Genomic DNA, 20,462 nt, shown 5'->3' on the forward strand with positions numbered 1-20,462 from the left:
GAGTCACAGAGAGAAGAAGGAAAGCCAGCTTTGGGTTGGAAGGAGCCTTATGCAGAAGGACAACTGTCCTTGAACAACTTCAGAATTGGCAACTGGACCCTGACTGGGCCTAGAGTTTGGCACTGCTGGAAGTGAGGGGCGGAAACACTGGGGAGAGACAGGTGCGAGCTTCCCACGTGGCGATCAACTCGCACCTGTCTTGTGTCCTTGCTATTCATAGACTCTCAGAATGTCATGGCCAGAGAAGACCTCAGGGGCTATCTCACTCAACCCTCTGCAGGATAAAGGTCTAAGGTCACACAGAAAGAGGCAGAACAGCCAGAGCCCAGTTCTTCAGATTCCCAGCCTCCACTGCTCCTAGCTGTTTCTGCTTGGGCGGTGCTGAAATGTCAACCAGTAACTCAAAGTTGACCTTCTGTCCGACCTCTGACCCAAGCAACATCATCTGGAGAATTTCCAAGTGACTCTTATGTCTTTCCTCTTTTCTTTGTTTTCCAGGAAAGACCTGACTTTCTTTTAAAAGCTTTTTTTTTTTTTTTTAATTTTTAGGGTTTATGACTATTTTCTCCTGTAAACTTTAAGCCAATTCCAAGTGAAATACAATGGCGAATTCTCATTTTTGCCTTTCTTCTCAACCTTATCCTCATGGCATGGCCCGAAAATGCTTAATCCCTATTTGAATGTGGCCTGGTGACACTGCCATGTTAATAATTTGCATTATCAGTTCATCAACAACATTAATCAACTAATTCAGAATAGGGAGATGATGTGGGACAAGAAGCACTTAGGATGCAAAGTCCTGGGTTTGGGTCCCAGAACTCCTATCCACCTTGCCTTGAGCTTTTGGACAAATCCCTTAACTTTCTAAACCAGGGCTGGTGGAACTGTAATATGAGGATATTAACATTTGTCCTATTTTTCTCACAAAGAGAGAAATAGAATGTAATCGTTTAGTAATTGTTGTCTTACATTGGAGGAGAAAGATATATGCCAAAAGAAACAGAATCGGTGAGCCCATTCTTATGGTTTTTACTATGTTATTGGAAATGATGGTGCAACCACAGAGAACAACAAAAAACTCTTGGAGAGACCCATCAACAAATTTAAATTAACGTAGCATGAACCAAGTGGTATCAAAAAGACGTTAAGTAGGGAATGAGAAGAGTCTGAACAGAACAATTAAGGAAGAATTTTAAGATTTGAAAAGAAGGGAAGGAACTGCGTTGCTGAAAACAGAAAAGGAAGGCACTGGGTAGAGGGGCTACATATGACCTGGTTGAGTAGGGGGCAAAAGGTGAGAAATGAGGTCAAGGATACAGATGGGGCAGTTGGTATAGGGATTTAAGGGGTTTAATGTGAGGTAATAGGGAACTATGATAACTTTTTAAGCTGGAGAATAACATGATGAAGAAAGAGTTTGAGGGACATTATTCGACTTCAGTTGTCAGGGTGAGCTGGAGTGGGAGAGAGTCTGGCCAAAAGGGTACTACTGCAAGCCAGGTGTAAATTTATAAGGTCCCAGGGTATAGAAAGAAAAAGATGGGACCGAAAGAGGTTGTAGAGAATTCCTTAGTGATAGAAGTTGAAACTGACTCTTCTGTGGGTTCCCACCAGCCTGGAGATCTAGAATGGGAGTAGATCTTTCTCTTTGGTGATAGTTACCGGAGGAGCAAACCAAGACAACAAGCACTACGTGGTGTTATGTGCCTTATTATGGGCATTATGTTTATTCCAGAATTTATGGAAGTGAGGCATAGACTGGGGACTCTGATAGCATTTCTCTGTGTTATGTAATTTAGCACTCTCTGATGACAGCAATTTGTGGCACATTTCCTTGTGGTAAACCTTCTCTCACTAGCTGAGCACATAAGCCCTCTGAGGAAAAGAACTTCACCTTATTTACTTTGGTGTATTTCCTGAGCCAGCTCAGTGTCTGTTCAGAGCACATGATGTAGAAGTATTGTTTGATTAGCACACCAAGAAGAGAAAGAAAATTTCCTGGCAGTGGGGATGGTTATGTTTGGGGCAGTGAGTGGCAGCTGGTGCTCTGCCTACATTTCCCGCTGATGGAGCCCATTTTTTTTAGACAATAGAGGACCGTTGCTTCTCCTTTTTCTCTCTCTAGCTAAGCTATTTGTTTGCTTCTTAGCACCTCCAGGGCAAAGAGGAGGAAATGAAACTTGAATCCCTCTCATTTGTTTTTTCAGCAGTTTTGCAAAGGTCTTGATGGGATGGGACTTTGGAGATACTAGGTAACATGAGATTTCGATGTGTTTTGTTGATTCTAGTACTATAGATAACCGAGAGTGGACTGTATGTATGAACACCAAAGGCAAGAAGTATGAGATCATATTCTCTTTTGGAGTCAAAGAGCTGTTTAGTCTCTTACCCTTATACCTCCAAATGAGGAGGGGCTATTAGAGTTAAATAGGAAAGTTATCATTTTAGAAGATAGCTCGATGTGGCTAAACTTGCCTTTTTCAAATCCCTATGGAAGGAGCATCCCACATTTCTGTAGTTAGAACCCAGCTTCTCTGATAATTGGTCAGGTCAGGCAATTAACTCAAGTCTCCATGATTTTCTTAAAAACCTTCCGTAACATTTACATCTGACATGCAGTAGGGACAGCAACCCCATGTTCTTCATTCTCTGCTCTACGGTAGAGAGAAGTGGTGCAGTAGGCTCTTGTGTGATAGCTCAAAGTTCACAAAACTACTGAGGCATATAATTCTCCCTTTAAAATGGAATAAATTGTAAAATTTCACTAGTGCTGGGGTTTGACTGTTTTGGGGGCCATTTTCTTCAAATCAACACATTTTTTTATCACTTCAAGATAAACAACAAACTGAGGGACTTCCTCCTGAACTTTGGCCTCTCAGGGCAAATAATTTGAATTATGCCCAGCAAAATTGCCAATAGCCATAACTGTGGGCCCTTCCCCAATCATTCGGGAAGAATCCAAGTCTGCCCTAATTTCAGCTGGAGATAAATAGAAAGGCACAAACCTGAAAGGTCTCAACTAGTCTGTGATATTTTAAAAAGTCAAGGAAATAGTCCTGCTTAAAGTCTGCCTTAGGGAGGATAGAGGTTTGTGCAGTCTTTCAGGTCTTAGCTATTTCTGAGTTCTTTTAAATGTTAGGATGCCCTGCTTTATAAGAATGTTTCCTGCCATCAGAGGCTTTCAAGTATAACTGGACAATTGGGTTTTGCTAAGGGTGGAGAAGTCTGGGATTTCTTGATAAGTCTGGAAGTTTAACCTGATTATTGGTTCTCAAAATGTGGTCCCTAGACCAGCAGCATCAGCATCTCCTGGGAACTTGTCAGAAATGCAAATTTTTAGGAATCTGGACCCGCTGAATAAGAAACCTAGCAATCTGTGTTTTAAAAGCTTTCCAAGTTATTTGAATGTATACTCAAGTTTGTGAACCACTGGACTAAAGAAGCTGAATTCCTTCAACCTTGAGATACTACTATTATCCAACTCTGGGAGAAGATTCTTAATTTTAAGGCTCAAATGATGCTGCCTAACTGTGATGGTAAAGCCTGAGAGGTCATTTTGTAGTGCTGCAAGCACAAAGCAAGTCTTTAAATAGTATATTTTTATATACATATATCTTATGTATAAACAAATATATGTTCATCTTTGAGAAATTAGAAAACATGGAGAAATTTAAAAAATTACCTAGAGGTAACTGCCCTTAGCTTTTTAATATATTTTTTTCCAGTTTGTTTCTATGTTTACATGTTTTTAATAAAACCCAAATCAGCTTCTTAATCTGCTGTTTTTATTTAACATCATTTTGCAAGCATTTCTGATGTCATTAAAAATTAATTAAATATAACTTTCGGTGGCTGAAAATTATTCCATTTGATGAATCACACATAGTTTATCTAACCCTTTCCCTAAATGTTGGGTGTTCAGGTGATGTCTATTTCTTTCTTTCTTTCTTTCTTTCTTTCTTTCTTTCTTTCTTTCTTTCTTTCTTTCTTTCTTTCTTTCTTTCTTTCTTTCTTTCTTTCTTTCTTTCGCTAGTATGAATAACATAGAAATGGAGATTCTTATAATCAGTTCCTGTATTTCTGGTAACATGTATTTTACTTAGAATAAATACCGAGAAGTATATGAACAATTTTAAGGGTCCAAGTAAATGAACTGAATCAATATATATTAACATTTGTAAAAATCTTCTGGATACGTGGCTCCAAATGCTTCCCAGAAGAGCTGTACCAGTTTATATTCTGCCCTCCCGGTTTGAGTGTGCTGGCCTCCTCCCATCCTTGACAGCAATACATATTATCTTCAAAAGAAAAACAAATTGTGCTAATTTGGTATGTGAAACATGGCAGGGTTTTCTTAGTGTTTTAATTTGAAATTCTTTTCCCCCTTTTAAATATTATTTCATAAGTTTATTAGCCCGTAGCATTTGTTCTGTGAGTTATCTGTTCACAAATGCATTGTTAGTATTTTTTTCCCACTTGTTTCTAAGAGCTCATTATACATTATGGGAATTAACCTGCTCTTTGAGAAAGCTATCGCAAATATCCTGTCCTTAGTCTTTTAAATATCTCTATTGATTCTCGACTCGTAGAGTCTTAAATTTGTTAATAGTCAAATATGTCACTTTTCTCTTAGAAAGTCCTTGCTCATTGTGTAATTACAGTCACCTCTTTTTCCCTTAGCTAGTAACATTTACATTTTTAATGAAATTGCAGTGTTTCTGTTTGTTTTTGAAGTATAGTTTGAGGTCAGAAGTTGGTATATAATGACATTTTTCCAAACAGGCAATTTCTTGATTAATATATGTTAAACAGTTCGTTCCTTTCAAATTAGCTTCTGGTCTTTCTTTTTTTTCTTCATTAGTTTTTATTTGTACTAGGGTTTCTTAGGGCTCTTCTCCGTACTGTTGATTCATTGGTACAATATTATTCCAACTATTGTGGCTTTATAACTTTTTTATTATCTCGTGGGAGACCTTCATATTTCCTTCATCAAATACTTTAGCTATTCAATTGTTTTGTTAAGTGAAAAAAATTGCATTAGGATTTCGTTTGATATCCCAATTTAGAAGCATGGGATAGTTCTAAATTTGAATCTTTTTTATATTGATTATGTCTTAAGTCTTCTTCACCTATTTTTATATGCATCATATTGTATAATAACTTATAATTATTAATAAAACCATTACCATTTACATTTTATTGCATTTATTATATATTTTATATTTTAATATCTTTGATCATTGTTTTTCTTTTTAAAATAAGGTTTTCAAACATTTGACATATTTAAAGAACTAGTTCTAGATTTTTCTGTTTCTTAATTATTTAGTTTCTACTTTATTATTTTCTTCCTTCTGATTCTTCTAAGTTTGTTTTCTTCTAATTATGGAATTATTCATTATTTTTTTCCTTTTTAAGTGATGGCTATATATAAGATTTTGAATATACTTCCAAATACAGTTTAGGCTATCTTCTATAAGTTTTGAATGAAAGCCTTATAATTTTTATTATTTTTTAAATAGTCAACAGTGGTGGTTTTGATCCCTTCTTGAAGCTACTGTTCTTTAGAGAAGTTAAACATCTCTGAGTAATTGGATTTTGATGATTTATTCACTTATTCTTCTATTATTAATTTCTAGTTTTATTGTTTTGTGGTCAAATAAAATAATCTGTATAATTTCTGCTTCTGAGTTTTATACAAACTTTTTTCTTTGTAAACTTGTTTATAATATATTTTAGTAAATATTGTATAGATTTTTTTAAAAAATGAGATATTTAATTTGTTTATAGGTTATCAAGTTATTTCATCCAAGTTTTATGTCATTTTTTTTTTTTTTTTTGCTACTTGACCTCAAAGGCAGAAACAAGTATTTTAAGGCCTCTTAATACCATTCTTTCTGTCAACTTTTTCTTATATATTTTTTTACCAAGATATATATTGATAATGTTTTTCACATTATATATTTTGATTCTATTATTAGATACCTAAAATTCTGACCATTACATCTCAAAATTGAGTGTATTTTCTATAAAATAAGAAATGATCTTCTTTATTCCACTTTATGTTTTTGGCATGTTAGAAGGTTAGTTTGCCTATAATTAATGTAATTAACAATATTATTTCTTAATTTTAATTTTTTTATGTTTGATAAAGAATAAGACAAATAGATACATATGTCTTTTGTTTTGGGTATATCTTTTATTAGAAGTATATCATTGGATTTAAATTTTTAACTCAATACGAGAATATTGTTCTTTAGTAGGGGACTTTAACATATGTTTTTTGTCATTATTGACATATTTAGTCTTAACTTCTTTCTTTGTACTTTAAAAATTTGTTAAATATTTGCTCATTATTTGCTTTCTGTTTCTGCTACATTGATGGGATTCATAAATTTTAAATTCTCCCACATTTGAAAATGTGTGTATCTTGTTTTTAGTTTCACTGAGTGATTATCTAGGTATTAAAATTCTTCTGATTCATACTTTTAAATTATCAAAATAGAGAGACAATGAAAATTTAGCATATTTTTACTATTCCTACAACAATGTCTCCTAAATGGTTTTAGCCTTAGTTAATAGAACCTTAGGGTTGGGGTCCAGGTTACTAATGTTTACATTATACATCTTCTCTTTCAGAGAATGATTTTTCCCTTTGTGTTTATTTGTATAACTGTATTTAACAGTTTTTAAAAACTTCATTTTAATTTAACTGGTTTCAATTTTTACCAAAAGTTTATTGTGCTATGATGTCTCATCATTAATCCTTTAATTGTGAACCACTGCTTAGTTGGTTGTGTCTTCAGGAAAATGTTTCAATAAAGTTACTTTTGTTTTAATTCTTTCAAGTTTAAGAATAACTTCCTGTTACCTTCTGTTATGGACTGAATTGTGTGTCCTCCCGCCCCTCTAAAATCAGTGTTGAAGCCCTAACTCTCTATATGTGACTGTTTTGGAGCTAGGGTCTTTAAGGAGGTAATTAAGGTTAAATGAGGTCATAAGGGTGGGACTCTAATCCAACAGAACCCGTGTCCTTCTAAGAAGAGGAAGACACCAGGAATGCACATGCGCAGAGAAAAGGCCATGGGAAAACACAGTGGGGGAAGGTGGCTATCTGCAAAATAGGAAGAAAGGCCTCACAAGAAAACAACTCTGCCAGCACCTTGGTCTTGAATGTCCAGCCTCAAGAACTGTGAGAAAATAAATTTCTGTTATTTAAGACACCCAGTCTGTGGTATTTTATTATGGCAGCCTGAGCAGACTAATATACTTTTACACATGGATCTCCATGGACTGCCTACCATAAAATCATTGGGTCACAATTTTTTTCATAATGAGTTGTAATCTCTGAAGAATGGCATGGAGAGAGGTGGGGGTGGGGATAAGAGGACCGTTTGGCTATTTCAAAAAACCAGTGCTTAGATTTAGGTGAATGGCAATCCAGTTTTCAGTTTTCACTGAACCAGGTGGGAGAAGCTTTGACTTCTTCTAGTTTTTTTTTTTTTTTTTTGGGGGGGGGGTGCAGTGAGGGAAGACAAGAGGAGCTTGGAAAGATTTTTCTCAATTCAGCTCCATCAAAATTATAAGTAGTAGAAATTTCCTCCAACCTTCCTAATTCTAACAAGGTAGCAAGCTATTAGAGTTTTTTTCTATAATGTGTTTTCTTTTTCTTAGTCTTCATAGACACAGAAGATTGAGGTTAAGATTTTGCAGAAAAATATCTACTTTTGACAACCTCTGTTGAAGATGTCATCTCTAGAGTCTCTGTCTCTAGGGATCAGTTCTATAATTTGTAGAAACTATATGGAACAAAGAGTTACAGAAATACACCTACGATTCAGACACAAGAGAAATCTCATGAAAAACTTTTCTCTAGTAGGCTACTTGATGTTCAGAAGGGCTCAAAATAACAAGTTTTTGAGTTGTTATCTGAATATTCTATTGGAGTGAGGAAGCTTAGAAACATTACTTTTGTATTTTGAGATTTGTACACTCACGACAGTATAGAGGATATTCATGAACACTCTTGGCCCTGAACACCAGGACAGTGGTTTTTCTTCACCACAGAGTTTCTAGCTGGATTTCTAACAGAAAGGGAACTAAGAAGGGAGGCTGCATGGTCTCCGTAGTAGTGCTAAGTGAAGAGCTAACATAGGTATGGTGAGTCAGGAAATGAGGATATCTTTTTTATTTTTTGTTCATTTGTTCAGTACTTCATTCACTGTCCAACAAATATTATTGTTCAACTATTAGAAAACCAGGCACAGTGTTAGGTGCTGGGTGAAGACCATAGACAAAACTGATAACTCATGTGTTTACCCTTTCAGTGGAGTTTTCAGGTACCTCACGGCTGTGTGCACCCATGATCAAATGTGTCTGCACATTGTGGGAATTCTCCTCCAGTTGCTCCAGTGGTTACAGGGACTGGAAGTTCTAGGCTAAGTGCAGATTTAAAAAAAGCACTTTCTAACAATTAGACTTGTTCATAGCAGAATAGTCTTCCTTTTAGGGTGGTAAGTTCTCTGTCATTTGAATGACTCAAGCTGAGGTTCTCAAGGATACTATAATGAAGTCTCAGAAGACTTGTGAGCTCTTTGAAGATGGGTGTATGTTTCATTTAATTTTAGACCTGGTGCCTCACAATGCCTAGCACATTCCGGGTTTTCGATAAAAGAATGGCAGGTAAATGAATAGATGGATGAATAAAATGGAAGGGAAGCTGCAATAGATGACCTCTCAAAGCCCCTGCACCTCTGGGATTCAGCAATTTCATATTCAGTCAATACCCAAAAAGATGCCAAAGATTAAGCTTCTTACTCTTAGCTCAGATTGGCAAAACTCACCATGCAGGGTGGCTGCATCCAGGGCTCTCCATCCACTTGCATTGGCAGCAGCTTGTTCGTCCTGGAACCCCAAGAATTGAGAGAATAAAGTGAGCTTCTTGAACTCAGAGAATTAGGGCTGTGTCCCCAGGAAAACAGAAATGGGAAGACCTTATCTGCCCATGTAAGAGTGGTTATCTAAGACTCCCCTGAACCCTTGTCAAGGATTACAACTGGGGCCAGGTTTAGGGATCTGAATTTTAGTAAGTACTATGGGCAATTCTGTTGCTTTCATGCTCAGACCCTCCTTTGGAAAACACTGCCCTAGTTAAGCAGTGAAATTCATAGAAGTCTGGGAAACAGTTACCAACAAGTATGGCAGAATCACTGTTGAGCAGACCCTCAGTCAAACAATCAGCCAGAGGGCCTACAGATGGTGCCAAAAACTCCACAATGAAATGGGAAAGGTTATGAAATGGGAAAAGGCCCAGTTTCTATGTTGAGTGAGAAGTTGCATCATGTCAATGAGGTAATGTCTCCAACCTGTACAAGGTACAGCTCAGGTGTGAGTGTGTCTTGTTTTGCCCTGATCCTAACCATACCCTCTTTTATCTCTTGGGAAGCACTCCATCCGCTCTGTGGCTGCACAGACTGTGGACCTGACTTCCCTGGGAAATGTGGTCACTGGGAAAACTGTCTCCAGCAGTAGGAGGAGAGTAGAGGAAAAAGGGTTGGTTGCTTTCTGGCTTGGAACAAGGCTTGTCTGTCACACACATTGTTAAAAGGAGAGAAACAAGCTCTAGTGACTTCCTTCTGTAAAAGTTGTGGATTCATACTACCTCACCTTTGGGAGAAAAGGAAGGTCCTTTCAGAGGGCTCTGATCTTGGGAGAGCAGGTAACAATTGCTACCCACCAGCCACAAAAACCTCACCTAGCATCTGCCCTGCTTTGAAGTTATAAAATGAGGGGGGCAAGCTGGGCTTTAATGTAGATGATTCTCTGACTCATCCTGAGGATATTTAATAATAATAAATAATAAACCTAATAATAAAAGAAAGAATAAGAGGAGAAAGTGAATTTCTGTTTGGGGAACTGAGGAGAGTATCTGGAAAATGCCCAGGAGGATGGGGTTCCTGGGTCACCACCTCTATTTCTATTTTGAAACAGGTCTACTAAACAAGAATAAAAAGTCCTCCCTCTTTCACGTGGCTTTTTGATTCCTCTGGGATCAAGATATGGCTTAGATGTGCTAACTGGACTTACTCAATATTGAAGTCATAGAGAATGAATAGGGAAAGAAGTACAGAGATTAATCTGGAAAACTGGGGCCCCAGCACAACAGTCAAGAGAGAAAGAGGAGCAAAACTTAGGGGGAATAATGGAAAAGACAGAGAAGACACAGAGAACATTTATGAAGAAAACAGGTTAGCTAAGAGACAACAGGGAACAAGTTCTGGGGACCTTCCTGAGGGACGCAGGGGAGTGTCAAGAGCAGCGTTTCCTTAAATGTGCTCTGAGGATACTCGCCCAAGAGGTTCTGGGATAAAAGAGTTTGTGATCAAATAACTTTGGGAAAGCTGTGTGCTGTAGTTCCCTCTAGGAGACCTTTAAGGCACACTAATAGATTTGATCTGTAGAAATTGAATGGGAAGAGGGAAGGAATAAAGACTTCTGAAATAATCAGGTGGAGAAGAATCTGATTAGTTGCATTGACTAAATAGAAGCAACCAAAATCAGAGGATCCCCTCCTTTAGACTCCTTCTCTTCCAGAGGTCTGCAGTGGCTGACCTGTGTGGTCCTTACCCTGAAGAGTCATTATCCTCTTAGTTGCTTATGATAAGTTTGCTAATGTTGAAGGTTTACTTCTATAAAGGCATATAGGAAATAGTATTTCTAAGGCCACTATCCAAGGATGAGCAGAGCAGACCGGAAAATTAGGTTTTTGTCCGAGTGTGCTCTCTGGCATACATCTGCCCTTTAATTTGTAAAGATTAAAAAGGCAAGGAGTTGGACCTCTGAGTCTCTGGACCGAATAATCTCACACTTCTATTTACAGGATTTCACCAATTCATTCCAAGGGGACAACAAACTGGTTGTGGTGGATCCTCTAATTGATGTCCCGGGTGGCTGCATTACATTCAGTTTGGGAAATGGTTTCCAAAGACACTCTTTATAAACGTTATCAGGCTTCTGTCCTTCAGTCTCTCTGCACTGAAATCCAAAGATGTCCGTAAAAATATTAAGAGAAGTCACCGGAGATTTGGAGGCTGCTGGGTTATGAGGAAGCATACCTGATGGTGACGGAGGAGCACTGGGCCAGCCTCCTGCCCGCACTCTTCAAGCCAGTGTAGATCTGCCCCATTTCCATGGCTCCCTCTAGCCCCACCACTTCAAGAAGCTGGTCACTGAGGTCTGCAGAGTGAGACAATTAAGAGCAGTGCATACACATCTCTCTGTTCCTAAGGCTAGTTTGGGCCAGAAGGTCTGGTCCCTAGAAGTCCAACCCAGAACTACCAATATCCCTTCATCTCCCACCAAACAGCATTTTTGTACTCACTCTGAATAAGAAATTTCTTCAAAGGAATTTCATGAACAGAAACCCAGTTCTAGTGAAAAAAGGTGTTGACTCAGAACATTAATATGCATCCAGTGAGTAGGTTGGCACATCGAGAAGCTTCTTGAAATGCAGAGTAACATAAATTAATAACCATCTATTCCTGAAGTTATTTTCAAGCTAAAGATACATTACATTGGGATTAATATAGGAAGGAATGTTGATGAAGGGCATTATCCATAGCTAGATCGAGTTTCTCTTCTTTGAATGTCTGAATAACAACTTGGCCCTATTGACAATGACTGACAGTTAATTAACCTCAATTTTGGCTTGTGGTAGGCTAGTGGTGAGCCAACCTCCTTGGACATCCTTTGGGAAATCAGTGACCTCTTTCAGGACACACTGGTGGATAACCTGAGCCAAGGAAAAGAATATTTCACCTACACCAGATTATTCTGGGTCCACAGGAGAAAAAGAGGGACAAGAAATGTGAGTCTCAGGCTCAGTCACATAGGATTGATGGCCTCACAATGACTTCTGATTCAGCGCCTGGAAGAGGTCCTTTTTTTCAGAGTTCCTGAGGCTTAGATTGTACCTGCCCAATTTCTTGTAAAAGCAGTGGCATGATTAAGGTTTGATGTTGGGCCCAAGACCCACTTTTATAACACAACTTTTATTTATTTAAAACAGAAGCCAAATAAAAAGGCAGATTCTATAAAAGCTTCCATTCCTTTGCCCACTAAGGCCAAAGTACTTGTCTCATAGGTTGTAGCTAATCACTAACATCCTATTAATGTTCATAAATTAGAAAATTGTGTCAATATTAATGCTTTTGTTTATATAACAGGAGGCTTCTGTCTTCTAAGGTACCTCCTGGTATATTGTAATAGTATTTGTTAAGGTTGGCAGGGAGATATTTGGGTTTGTCTTTATTTTTTTGTTTAGATGACTATCGTTTTTAAAAAAATTCTCTTGATGGATGTATTTCAAATGAAGACAGTGAAATAAACCATCGGGCTGACCATAAAGGTGTCAACATTGCTACAGTTTGACTGGTGATCACTAATGAGCATCGACTGCCAACAAATTGCATTAGTTTTTCTGTGACACTCATGAAAAGATACTGAGGTCTCCATCTCATTTCCTTGAGGTCTCCATCTCATTCGGACTTGGAACAAGAAGCCATGAAAGGATAATGTTTGTTTAGGAGGTCTTTCCAGGCTCTCTTAAGGAGCTTAGATCCAATAAACAACACATGTTTAAACCTCTAGTCACTTAATTAGTTCCCTTCTTACCAAAGAGCATTGAATAACCATTGGCTAATCTTTAGCTCACTGTGTCATTTCATAGCTTGCTGTGAAATCAACATGGGTTATGAGGTGAGAGAGGGAGGAGAAGGGGAGGGGAGGGGGAAGGGGAGCGGGAGAAAGAGGGAAAAGGAAGAGAAATATAGAGTGTCTAGGGGTGAGGATGGTGGGGGATTTATATTGGGGTAGAAGAAAGGAGGAGAAAAGAGAAGCAGAACTTTTTAGAAGTTTCTCTAGTGGCATAGAGACAGATGTCTTATAAAATGTTGCTCTTTGTACCCGTTTTGGCATCTGAGAGAGCTGCCATAGTTCAATGTTTTTCCTCCTTGAAACATTCCCTGGTAACAAGATGTTCTAAGAAGCAGAGGACTTAATCCACTCAAGTGTTTCAGCTTTTACAATGTCTTGGTCTTTTAACAAATTTTCCTGTTGAATGGCTTTAACTCTAAAGTTGTTATCACTTCCCACACATTACCTTGCAGCTATCACTTCCCACACATTACCTTGCTTCCTGGCTCTGGAAGAGAAGTAATGAAGGCTGATCTCATCAGCATGGTGGGTGTGTAGGGGGCAGAGGCTTGCATAAATGAGGGACTGAAGAGATAAATGTAGGGGAAGGGGCTAAGACCTTGGTACACTTTTTATCATTTTGTCTTTGAATTTGCATTTGTATTCTGACTCTTCCTTGGCATAAAGAGGCTAGGATGACTCCCGTCTACTGCTGAAGGCTCGGCTGCTCTTCTGTTTCTCTACCATTGTCTAAGTGATCTTTCTTCTAACTTCCTAGATGCCTACCAGAAAGTTCTGAGGTAAAGAAATCTATTTAACTTTGTTTCCCAAACATGAGACTCTTCTTTTGTGTGTTACTTAAAAAAAAAAAAAAAGTCCATGGTTGTTTTCTCTAGAATACATTTTGGGAAATTCTGGCATCGATTCCCTTTACTTTTTCTAGCACAGAGATACTTATACACAAATTAAATCTGGAGTTAAAATGAAAAAAGAACAGAATTCAAGTCAAGGTCCAGGCACACAAGACAATTAATATTCAGAACTTTTAGACTCTGGGACCAGGACATATGGTACACCAGGTGTCTATTTTACCTTAGGTAACAATGATTCAGAGTGTGGTTTTGGCAACTTATATCATCTCCATATTTTCTTATTACTCTTCAACTCCTTAGTATTTAAGATGGAATATCCACATACCTTAGTAAAACAGGAATTAATTCATTCACTCATTTATTCGTGCAACAGTTACTGAGTAGCATCTAAGTGCCAGACACTCTGTTAAGAACTGGGGATACAAAATATTCTGTTCTTGAAGGATTCTTGGCCAAGGGAGAAAAAGTGTTAGGTGCAGAAATGCAGTAATTGAACTATACAACTAAGGAGGCCTGAGTAACTAATTCTGACTGGGCAGGTATGGAAGGAAGGTGTCGCTGACATTTGAAGGAGGTCTTAAAGGATGAATGCCAGGGTAATTTGCTGGGTGAAGGAGAAGGAAGAAGGACATTCCAGGGACAGGGATAATCATGTGTAGTGTTGGATAGCCACAGGATGCAGAAAGAAATCTATTTTGCAATAAACCTACTTGGCAATTTCATTGGAAAATATAAAATACTTCTACCCAAAGAGAATTACTGTCTAGAGATTCTTTTTTTGACAGGAATATAAAAAGAGGGTGTCTGGGCTGGGCACAAGCTTGCTGCAACCAGAGAGCTGGCCTTTCAGCACTGTCCTTGGTAGCAAAGCCTTGTGTAGTGCTTTGTGTGCAGTGGACACTTAATATACAATCTCCAAGAAAGAAAAAAGATGAACGGGGACATGGGAAAAGGAGAATGTAGAAACAAAGGAAGAACGGCAAAGACAACAATAGCTTTTCCTATCTGGCCCACTTGATTTGGCCTTCTGTGTGCAGTTTTAAAAATGCAAATCTGCTCATGTTGTCCCCGTACCAAAAATCCTTCAGTAGCACCAAGCATAACACCAAGCGCTGGGAAAAGAAGATGAAATGTGCATTCTTTCACACCTGTGATGAGAGCGGCAGCTGGCAGAAAACTTTCTGGAAAGAAACTTTCATACTGCTGATTCATTAATTTCTTTCTTGATATTGATCACAAAAAAAATCATTGACAGAATCTAAGTTCATACAAATATGAACACTGTGGCATCATTTATAATTCAGGCATACCTGGTTTTATTGTGCTTCGCTTTATTGCCTGTTTTACAAATTGAAGCCAAGACCCTCTACCAGCAAAAAGATTACGACTGCTTTATTGTAATACTTGCTTCATTCTGGTTGTCTGGAACCTGACAATTTTTAAGAAGTCTGTCTGTAATGGAATCTCTCCCATTTCCATCTGTATGGAAATACTTAAAATTATATTGGTGTCCATATGATAGAATTTATGTTGCTATTAAAATATTTACAAAATTTTAAAAATATTAAATGTGTGTATGTTATGATGTTAAGTGTGAAGGAGGGATATAAGCTTACTTATACAGCATGCTTTCAACTATGTAAGAATCTGTATAGAAGAAAAGGACAAATTGTCCTAAAATCTTAATAGTGATGAGTTTGGGCTAATTAGATTAAAGGTGGTTGTTATTTTATACTTTATGCTTTTCTAGGTGTTTCATATTTTCTATAAACATACATTAATGCTATAATTTAAAAGTAATTAAAAGAAAACCTATCAACTTCTCTTCATACTTGTAAAGATGATGTAAACTACATGTAATTCCCCGGCTTGACGCCCACGGTCCATCTTCATCCAGCAAGAGGCTGCTTGTACAGTTTTATTTCTGGACGCTCTAGGGCTAGGTTCCTGCTACACATGTAGTTCCTCCAGTAAATCCTATTGTTTCCCTCCTTTGTCACTACATATGCTGTACCCCTTCTTGAAACGGCCTCCTCCACTTTTAACTCTCCATCAAAGCTCAGCTCAAATGTCATCAATGTCAAGAAATCTTCCTGGACTTCCATGCCTGCAGTTTGATTGAGTGAGTCCTCCTCAAACTTTCCTAGGTAGATATGGCCAGAGAAAGAACAAGAGACTGGTATTTTGGCTGTGTGCAAGAGATGGCTGCAATAACTAGTGTACCACAGGGTCTAGTTTAAATAGGGAAGGAGATGGAGTGCTGGATGAAAAGGGAGAGGGCAAGTGTGAGACCTGATGAATTCTAGGAGCAGGTGTTCTGAGACAGCGGGAGAAAGAGGGTTGGAAAGAAGTGCTGCGAGCAGTGTTAGTATATGACAAGTTTCCCCTGTGGCCCCAGTGGTGGGTAGCTAAAGTAGAGGATGGTGTTAGGAATTCGAATCAAGGACAAGTGAGGCAAGTTCAGTGGTTCCTAAACTTTCTGTGTGTTAGAATTACACCAGGTCCTTAAACAACACCATTTTGTTCAACATCATTTCATTGTAACATCGATGAGATGCCACAGGAACTTAGTTCTTGTTTATATCAATTTGCCTATGGTAAAATTGGTTTCATTATACATCATTTCACTTAAAATCACAGACTCAATCAATGATGTTAAGTGAGGACTTACTGTATCAGGGGAGTTTTTTTTACAATAATGATGTCCAGGTTGCTCCTGTACCAATGAAATCAAAATGTGTGGGCCCGGGAGCTAGTTATCACTATTTGTTTTTAAAGATTTCAAAATGCAGCACAGCTTGGGAATGGCTGGGCTAGGTTACTGGGTGAATCATCCCCCTAGGCCAGCAGTTCTCAAAGTGTGGTCTTGGAGCAGCAGCGGCAGCATCACCTGGGAACTTGTTAGAAAAGCAAACCCTCAGGCCCCATCCCAGACACACTGAGTCAGAAACTCCGGGGTTGGGCCCAGCAGTCCGAGTCCTAACAAGCCCTCCAGAAGATCCTCAGGCACACTCAAGTTTGAGAACTTGAGCCTTAGGCAATAAAACTGCCCCAAACATATGCAGAAGTTGGAGTGAAACAAATTCCTGACCGCTTTGATCTAGAGCTTCTTCACTTAGAATTTAGGAATTAGGAATAATAATACTGACCTTGAAGTGTGGTTATGAGATTTAATGGCAGAGTGTATGTGAAAGAGTGAGCACTAAAATATATATTAGTTTTACTTTCTTTTTCTGCCACATTCACCCTGACACCTGCCAACAACCTAGTTAGTTGTCTATCCACCTTCTTAGAGCCATGTGCAAGAATCCGCAAACCATAATATTTGGGCTGAAACATGTTTTTAAAACCTTCCGCGTTCCTCATGGAAGGTTTCACACCTCCGCATAGATGCCACGAATCCAGTTGAGCTTTAGATTAAGCGGGCATCCTGCTTAGTCTGTTTTTTTTTCTCCTTTAGTCTCCTCCCTGATTCTGCTTCTTTGCCTACTTCTTTGATCTCAATAGCCCCATTTTTCTTTTATTTTTTCAGTCCTGTCTGCTGTCGGGTGGAGGGGCTGGAGCTCAATACTGACAGGTAAAGGCTGGCAGAGCTTTCGTATTTAAGGGGCGCGTCTGACCTTCCACTCCCCTCTTCAGACCCTTCGGTGGCTCTGGAAGTCCAAGGGACATGTCATAGTTTCTTAGCCAAGCGTGCAAGATCATTTGGTATCTGGCCTTGTCCCTGCACAGGTATCCCTCTGGTGGGAGAAGTCCCCTTTACTCTCCTGGGATACCCCGGGCGCCATACTTTTCCCTTCTCCTGAACTCAGATGGCAGCTCTCACCCATGACAATTGTTTCTGGTCATATCTCTCTCCCAACTCCATTGAGAGTTGAAGGCAGGGCTGTGTTCTTGTTCTGTTTATCTTTGTACCTCTAGCAACTAGCCCAGCCTTTGGCATATAGAAGGCTCCCAATAAATATTTGTTGAGATACATGAATAAGATACATGTCTTAGTGCCAAAGACCTTGAGAGGTTTGGTCTGAAAGGGAAAAAAGATAATGATTAATAATAATAACTACTGTCTAGATTGAACTGGGTAATAGGCTGTCCATAAATTAATTCATTTCATCTCCATATAACAGATAACGATGACCCAGTCTGGCTTTTGCCTTTCTCCCTTAATACATAATGTTTATATTCATTCTTATCTTGGCTGCTAGTTCATATTAATGAAAATTCAGTCACTAAAGATGCAAAGGAAACTTAAGATGTATGGGTGTCATGTTGGGATCACCTGGGAAGGTGTGAGAGATCTTTAGCCTAACAGGATGCCTTGCTACCCTTAATCTTACTGCCACCCCATTTTTTCCTCTATTAGTACTCCAGGGGTTAGGTCCAAGGGCTGCAACAGGTCAGACCAGGAAAATCAGGCAACCTTCAATGGAGGGTGCTGAAACCCTGACTATTTCATGGCACCAGAGGGTTTCCGAACCATCTCACCAAAAGTGTTGAGGAAGCCCATCCCTTATCCTTGGGCAGCTGTGTCCTATAATAAAACCTGTGGACACTGTCCCTTTACTGGGGTAACAGCAGCACAGGTGAACTGAGATGTTATATGTCATTGCTGTGGGCTGGAATCCTGTCAGTTTAGTGGGTGATTCTAGGTAGCTAATGCTGAACCGAAGCTCTTGCTGGAAGGGATATAAGTCTGATTAATTAGAAATGCAAAAAGAAATCTGCCGTTATTTAATAAATGGCCTCTGATAGATAAGTCACAGAGGTAAAGGGAAAGGCTGATAAACTCTGCACATGTTCTTGAGTTTGGGGCTAACAGCTTAATTGCTGTGTCCATATAGACCAGGTTGTTTACTTTAAGTCTATTAGTTTGCTAGGCCTGCCTTAACAAAATCTCACAGGCTGGGTGGCTTAAACAACACAAATCAATTTTCTCTCAGTGCTGGAGGCTGGAAGGTCGTCAAGGTGCAGCAGGGTTGATTTACTCCGAGGCTTTTCTCTGGTTTGCAGATGGCCACCCCTTGCTGCCTCTTCACATGTGCACGCAAATCCTTGGTGTCTCTATGTGTCCAAATGTCTTCTTCTTATAAAGACAACAATCAGATTGGATTAGGGCCCACCCTAACTGCCTCATTTTAACTTTTCAGAGGTGCTATTTCCAAATATAGTCGCATTCTGAGGTAGTGGTGATTAGGGTTTGAACATATGATACCCCCCCCCCGCCCCCACTGTGTCTCTGTCCATAACAGGGACAGTAATAAAACCTACTTTACAGGTTAATTTGAGGACAAAAAAGATAAAGAATGTAAAGTCATTCTGTAAATAGTAATTAGTAATGTCTTTATCACTGTGCTACTGAGAAGCTGACATGCACTGGGGATGTGTGGGACCTTCTTGCTCTCCTCAGAAAGGAAGAATGCAAGCCCAGCTCTGCCTTGTGATGGAGCCAGGTTCAGTCCCCACAGTCTAGACAGGTGAGTGTGTAGCTGGCAGTCCTCTCTCAGACTCAGCCCATCACCTTGGGCTTCTTTCCTGCCAACTAATTTCCATGGAGATGGGCCATGTGCCCTTGGTGGCTCAGGCACCCAAAGCCCAGCAAAGCCACTCACTGATCAGCCCACCTAAGCTCCACGTAAGCTCCGCCTAAGCTCCCACTGGGTCTGCTCTCTGCAGATGAAAGACTGCTCCTGGCTAAAAAGCTTCAAAGCCAGCTTAGAAGTTCTGCAGCCTGAAAATAGCCTGAGGGTGGGGAGAGAGGGAGAACCCTAAGACTGTTTTTTGATGTTCTAACGGAAAAAGGTCTTTAGGCTTTCCTAGGCATAAACCGTAAGGAAGGAAGGAAGGCTGCAACTTGCCAAACAAGATCCCCATGTTCCCACTTAGCCTTTCAAAGCACCAGGCCCTTAGGTGTCCCAATCATAACTAACCTGAAGAATAATCCATGACCGGTGCTTTTCCTAGAGACCCTAACTCAGACACAGGATAGAGGCAGAGGGGCCCTGGGCAGCCAACTGCACAGGCAGCAGGCTCATGCCCTGGCATTCTGTTAACACAACATAAAGAATGTGCTCCTGAGACAAGCTTAGACATGAAGCGTGGACTGTGGGCTTTGGACAGACTTAGGTCTGAATCCTATTGCTTGGCACTCAATAGTTTTATTACCTTGGGAGAAGTCGCTTAGCTTCCCTGAGCCTGTCTTTTATCTGGGTAATGGAGATATAATAACTCACTTGGCAGGGTTGTTGTGAGGCTCAGGGGTGATGTCATCACGTGCCCTGCACAGAGAGCACACAGAGGGCCCTTGAGAAACAGTTGCTGTTATTGTGATGTTATGTTTCCTTAGAAAGGAATGTCCTTAGGAAATTCTGATTTTGTTACACAGTAAGTGCATGGCCTTTTGCAGATGGTAATTAATGTAACCCAGAGAAGGTAGTGCAGGAGGAGGAAGAGGAGAAAGAGGAGAAGATGGAAGAGGGTTAGGGAGGGTGTGTGGGAGAAGAGGGAGGAGAAGGGAGGGGGGAGAATAGGGTACTGAGGAAGAAAAGGGCAGAGATACTGTGACCTTGAGATTTTAGGGTGACTGCCTCTCCTGGCAGGCAAAGCATCCTTATCTCTACTTCTTCTACTCTAAAACAGGAAGGAGACTCAGCTTCTTATTTTCAAATAAGTTCCTTTAGTTCCTTTCATCTGTGTGTGTGTGTGTGTGTGTGTGCGCGCGCGTGCGTGTGAGTTCAATACAATCCCACCACATCAGGATTGCCTTGTTTCTGGGCTGAGCAATGAGGGAGTAGAATAGGATGTGGAGATCTTTCGGCCATGACTTTGACACCTCTGGTCTGGCTTGGCACCCCCTCTGAGGGAGTTGCCTTTGTGTCCTGCCCTCATCACATTTCTACTCTC

At 39.6% G+C, this 20,462-nt stretch overlaps 1 protein-coding gene across 5 annotated transcripts in view; it reads right to left on the bottom strand.

The window, feature by feature from the left end:
• Nucleotides 1-20,462, bottom strand: part of DGKG (diacylglycerol kinase gamma) — a 186,233-nt gene that overhangs the window by 12,837 nt on the left and 152,934 nt on the right. For all 5 annotated transcript variants that reach the window (XR_001598790.2, XM_016159730.2, XM_016159733.2 and 2 more), the window contains 2 exons: nt 11,112-11,232; nt 8,841-8,901 (listed from right to left, as the gene is read on the bottom strand). Coding sequence is in view for 4 of the 5 variants with exons in the window: in XM_016159730.2 (XP_016015216.2) it covers nt 8,841-8,901; nt 11,112-11,232 (182 nt within the window). In the remaining variant the exon portion in view is untranslated. The remainder of the gene's footprint in view (nt 1-8,840; nt 8,902-11,111; nt 11,233-20,462) is intronic.

Source organism: Rousettus aegyptiacus, unplaced genomic scaffold (assembly GCF_014176215.1).
Source record: "Rousettus aegyptiacus isolate mRouAeg1 unplaced genomic scaffold, mRouAeg1.p scaffold_m13_p_4, whole genome shotgun sequence".
In the NCBI taxonomy this organism is placed as follows: Eukaryota; Metazoa; Chordata; class Mammalia; order Chiroptera; family Pteropodidae; genus Rousettus; species Rousettus aegyptiacus.